This window comes from Nematolebias whitei, chromosome 3, assembly GCF_014905685.2.
Source record: "Nematolebias whitei isolate Nwh7 chromosome 3, NemWhi1, whole genome shotgun sequence".
Taxonomy (NCBI): Eukaryota; Metazoa; Chordata; class Actinopteri; order Cyprinodontiformes; family Rivulidae; genus Nematolebias; species Nematolebias whitei.
Window position 1 is genome coordinate 15149290 of NC_056500.1, and position 3264 is coordinate 15152553.

The 3264-nt window shown below is 42.6% G+C and overlaps 1 protein-coding gene across 1 annotated transcript in view; it reads right to left on the reverse strand.

Moving 5' to 3' along the window:
• Positions 1-1795: 1795 nt before the first annotated feature.
• LOC119407738 (C3 and PZP-like alpha-2-macroglobulin domain-containing protein 8) overlaps positions 1796-3264 on the reverse strand; it is a 6767-nt gene continuing 5298 nt past the window's right edge. Inside the window, exon 8 of the mRNA XM_037674557.1 lies at positions 1796-1881. Within this exon, the coding sequence (XP_037530485.1) occupies positions 1796-1881 (86 nt within the window). The remainder of the gene's footprint in view (positions 1882-3264) is intronic.

Genomic DNA, 3264 nt, shown 5'->3' on the forward strand with positions numbered 1-3264 from the left:
AATAAAGGTTGAATGAATATAAACAAACTGAACTGAATTGCTCCAAAAGTATTACAAGTATGATAATCTCAAGATACTGCTGTGAATTTAGCTTTTAGGACATTCCATGTAGAGTTAACAGCCTTGTTATTAAATTAAATTAAATTCAGTTTATTTATATAACACCAAGTCCCAACAGAAGTTGTCTCAGAGCACTGAACAGAAACGTTCACAAACAGGTTCAGGTGAACTTTCAAAAGATGAACAAATATTGTACACTAACCAAATACTTCCAGCTATTGTCATACATTTGGAATGACTAAATCCATTCAAATTAAAGTTCAATATGTTTTAAATGTTAGGAAACACAACACAGCATTACATCTGTTTTTAGGGTGGCAATTAAAGCACTGCTCTACAAACAAACTGAAAGCAAAACAACATTTTTCAGTCAGGTCATCTGGACAGTTTATATTTTTGTGTGTTGAAACATTTCGCCTTCGATCCGGAAGGATTCATCAGTCAAGGAAACACACAACGCAAAACTGATTCTTCCCCCAACAGCTTACTCCAAAGAACAAACCAGTTTTGTAGGTGCTAAGATGGTCTCTTTGGTACGCCCCCTCCTCCATTGCCGGCCCTCTTCCTTGTTGACCTGACTGAAAAATGTTGGATTATATACCTGGATTATTGAGCATGGACTTTGTTCTGAAAGCAAAACTACATTTGGCCTTATTTTGGATGCAAGTGTGTCACTGATTGATTCATAAAGTGTCTAGTGAAGGTTTTGCAAAGGTTCACTCAGTATGTTGTACACAGTTCACTTTTGTTGCCTTGAGCACCAAATAAAACTCCAAAGTGTGGCCTGTTCCATCCTCATATCTCATCATAGTCGTCAAGAAGTGTTCAAATTTATCATGACAGTTTAATGTTACTAATTGGGGAGTGGTGGCGCAGAGGTTAGAGAAGGTGGACCTGTGATCGGAAGATCGCCGGCTCAAGCCCCGGTATCGACAACATCAAAAATGTGGGTGGGGTAGGTGAAGCACCCACAACTGCCCCCAGCCTCATTTGCCCTACTCTGGGCCCATGATCAAGGTCTTTAACACCCCCCCCCCCCCCCCCATCTGCTCCCTAAAACAGGTCTCTCTTGAAAATGAGTTCTCGTGGCTCAATGAGACTGCCTGTATAAATAAAGGGTAAATAAAAATAAAAATAAAAAATACAACAAGATAGTGGGACATTAGGAGGCATGCCGCACTTCCATGTTCTGAGAAATGTCAGAAAAGAGTAAGGACGCATTTGGTGAAGTGGCTCCAGACAAATGTCTCCAAAAGAGTTTGTTTGTGGGGTCAAACTCTGTAGGTGGACGGAGTAGCTGGGATATGAACCTAGAAATACTGCAAATAAATCTTGACATTTTTCTTGCCTCGGGATCCAATCATGCAGTCTGTTTACGATTCTGTGCAGTTTATTTAACCTGCTGTTTCACAGTGTTAGCTCTAGTAAAGATCATAATACCCACCACAGCTCATAAATCAATGCAAGGAATGCAGATTGTGAACGGGCTGTTAAATTACAAGCAGAGGAACTTCCTGCTGTGAGAGTAGATTTCTGTTTTACTATTTTGGACAACATGAAGTCTGCATCCCTAAACACAAAATAAATACTCTGTTGTAAAATGTTTACAGGAATAGATTCATTAAAGCAGAGTGAACTCGCATCTTGATAAATTGTTTTTTGTTCTTTTTTTAGCAGCTTACGCCCCTAGTTAAAGCTGATAAACTGTGTACATCTCAGTCATGGCTGCGGTGACTCACCACATACTGCCGGAGGAATCCCTTTCGCCAAAAGCACTGTAAGATCCATCCTGGCGCTTGTAGGTCAGTTGTCTCTGGTAGCCTGAATGATGAGAACAGAGTGCAGAAACTTAAATCTATCACTTTTACAGATATTGACCTAAAATTTGGCATGGTAGGAGTTGAAAGCAATTCACAATCAATATTCTATGCACAGATTACACAAAATCCTTGTATAAAAATTTGGCAGGTTTTTTTTTTTTTTTTTTCAGACTTAGGCCCTGTTTAGGTGTGAACAATCTCTGGAAATGTTAGCATTTTTTTCCAATGTTGACTGAAAAAAAAAAGTTTACATAGGTAATTGTAAGCTCGCAGAATCAGCTGTAGTTTCCATGCCGCATCACTAGCTGGTGCTGTGGTTTTTGCATTTCAACTACATTCACATGCACGCAGACACCTCAGTCTCAAGCATGACAACAGCTACAGTAGTCCCTCGCTACTTTGCGGTTTGACCTTCACGGACTCACTCTTTTGCGATTTTTCAAAATAAGATTGTACAGGGGAAAAAATTGTACACAACACAACTGTCAACTTTATTACTCGCATGATTGGGACAGTATGGAATACTGTACAGTAAAAAGTTAAGGAAAAAATAAAATACCTCGGACAGGTGCCGCCATTTTGTAATTTTCTCTCAATAGGCCTACACTGTATCCCCGCTCATAACGACTACATTTCCCAGAAGCCAACAGTGCCCCACACAGAAACCCTGTTGCCCTCTGCTGAAAGACGTAGAGGGAGAGTTTTGATCTGATCAGAAAAAGTTTGGCCCTTATACATACAGTAACTTTGGCGTCCAGCGGATGCCGAGAGCTGCATAGAACCCATCGAGAACCGGACCAGAACAGGAGCAGAACCAGACCTCCAGACTCATCGGTAAATCCGAGAGCTGCTAGCTGGCCCATGAGGACCTCTGAGTGAGGACACACTGCCGTGGGTCCGGCACTCTCTCCGAAGCACACTGGGACTTTTTTCATCTAGACTTGGACTCAATTGGACCACCACCGGTCCTGCGCCAGCCATCCGAAGGTCCACCTCTCCCCCGCGCTTAAGGGCTGCACAAAACCGGCCCAGAACCGGATCCCAGACTTATCGTTGAACCAAAGCTGCTAGCCAGTCCACAAGGACCCCTGAGCAGGGACGCCCTGCCCGTAGGTCTGGCACTCCCTCCAGAGAACACCGCCACTACCCTGAGCCAGAGAGCTGACCAGAACCAGCAGGGTAGGTCTGCTGAAATGGAACCAAGTTGGACCGGAACCGAGCCGCTGGTGTTCTGCAGAGCTCGAGTAAAATTTAGTAGCTACATATGTTTGTATGTTGTTAAAATGATGTAGTTTTAAGAGTAGAACATTGCAAGAGTGTGGGAAGGGTTTTCTAAAGCCTTTACACACACACACACACACACACACACACACACACACACATA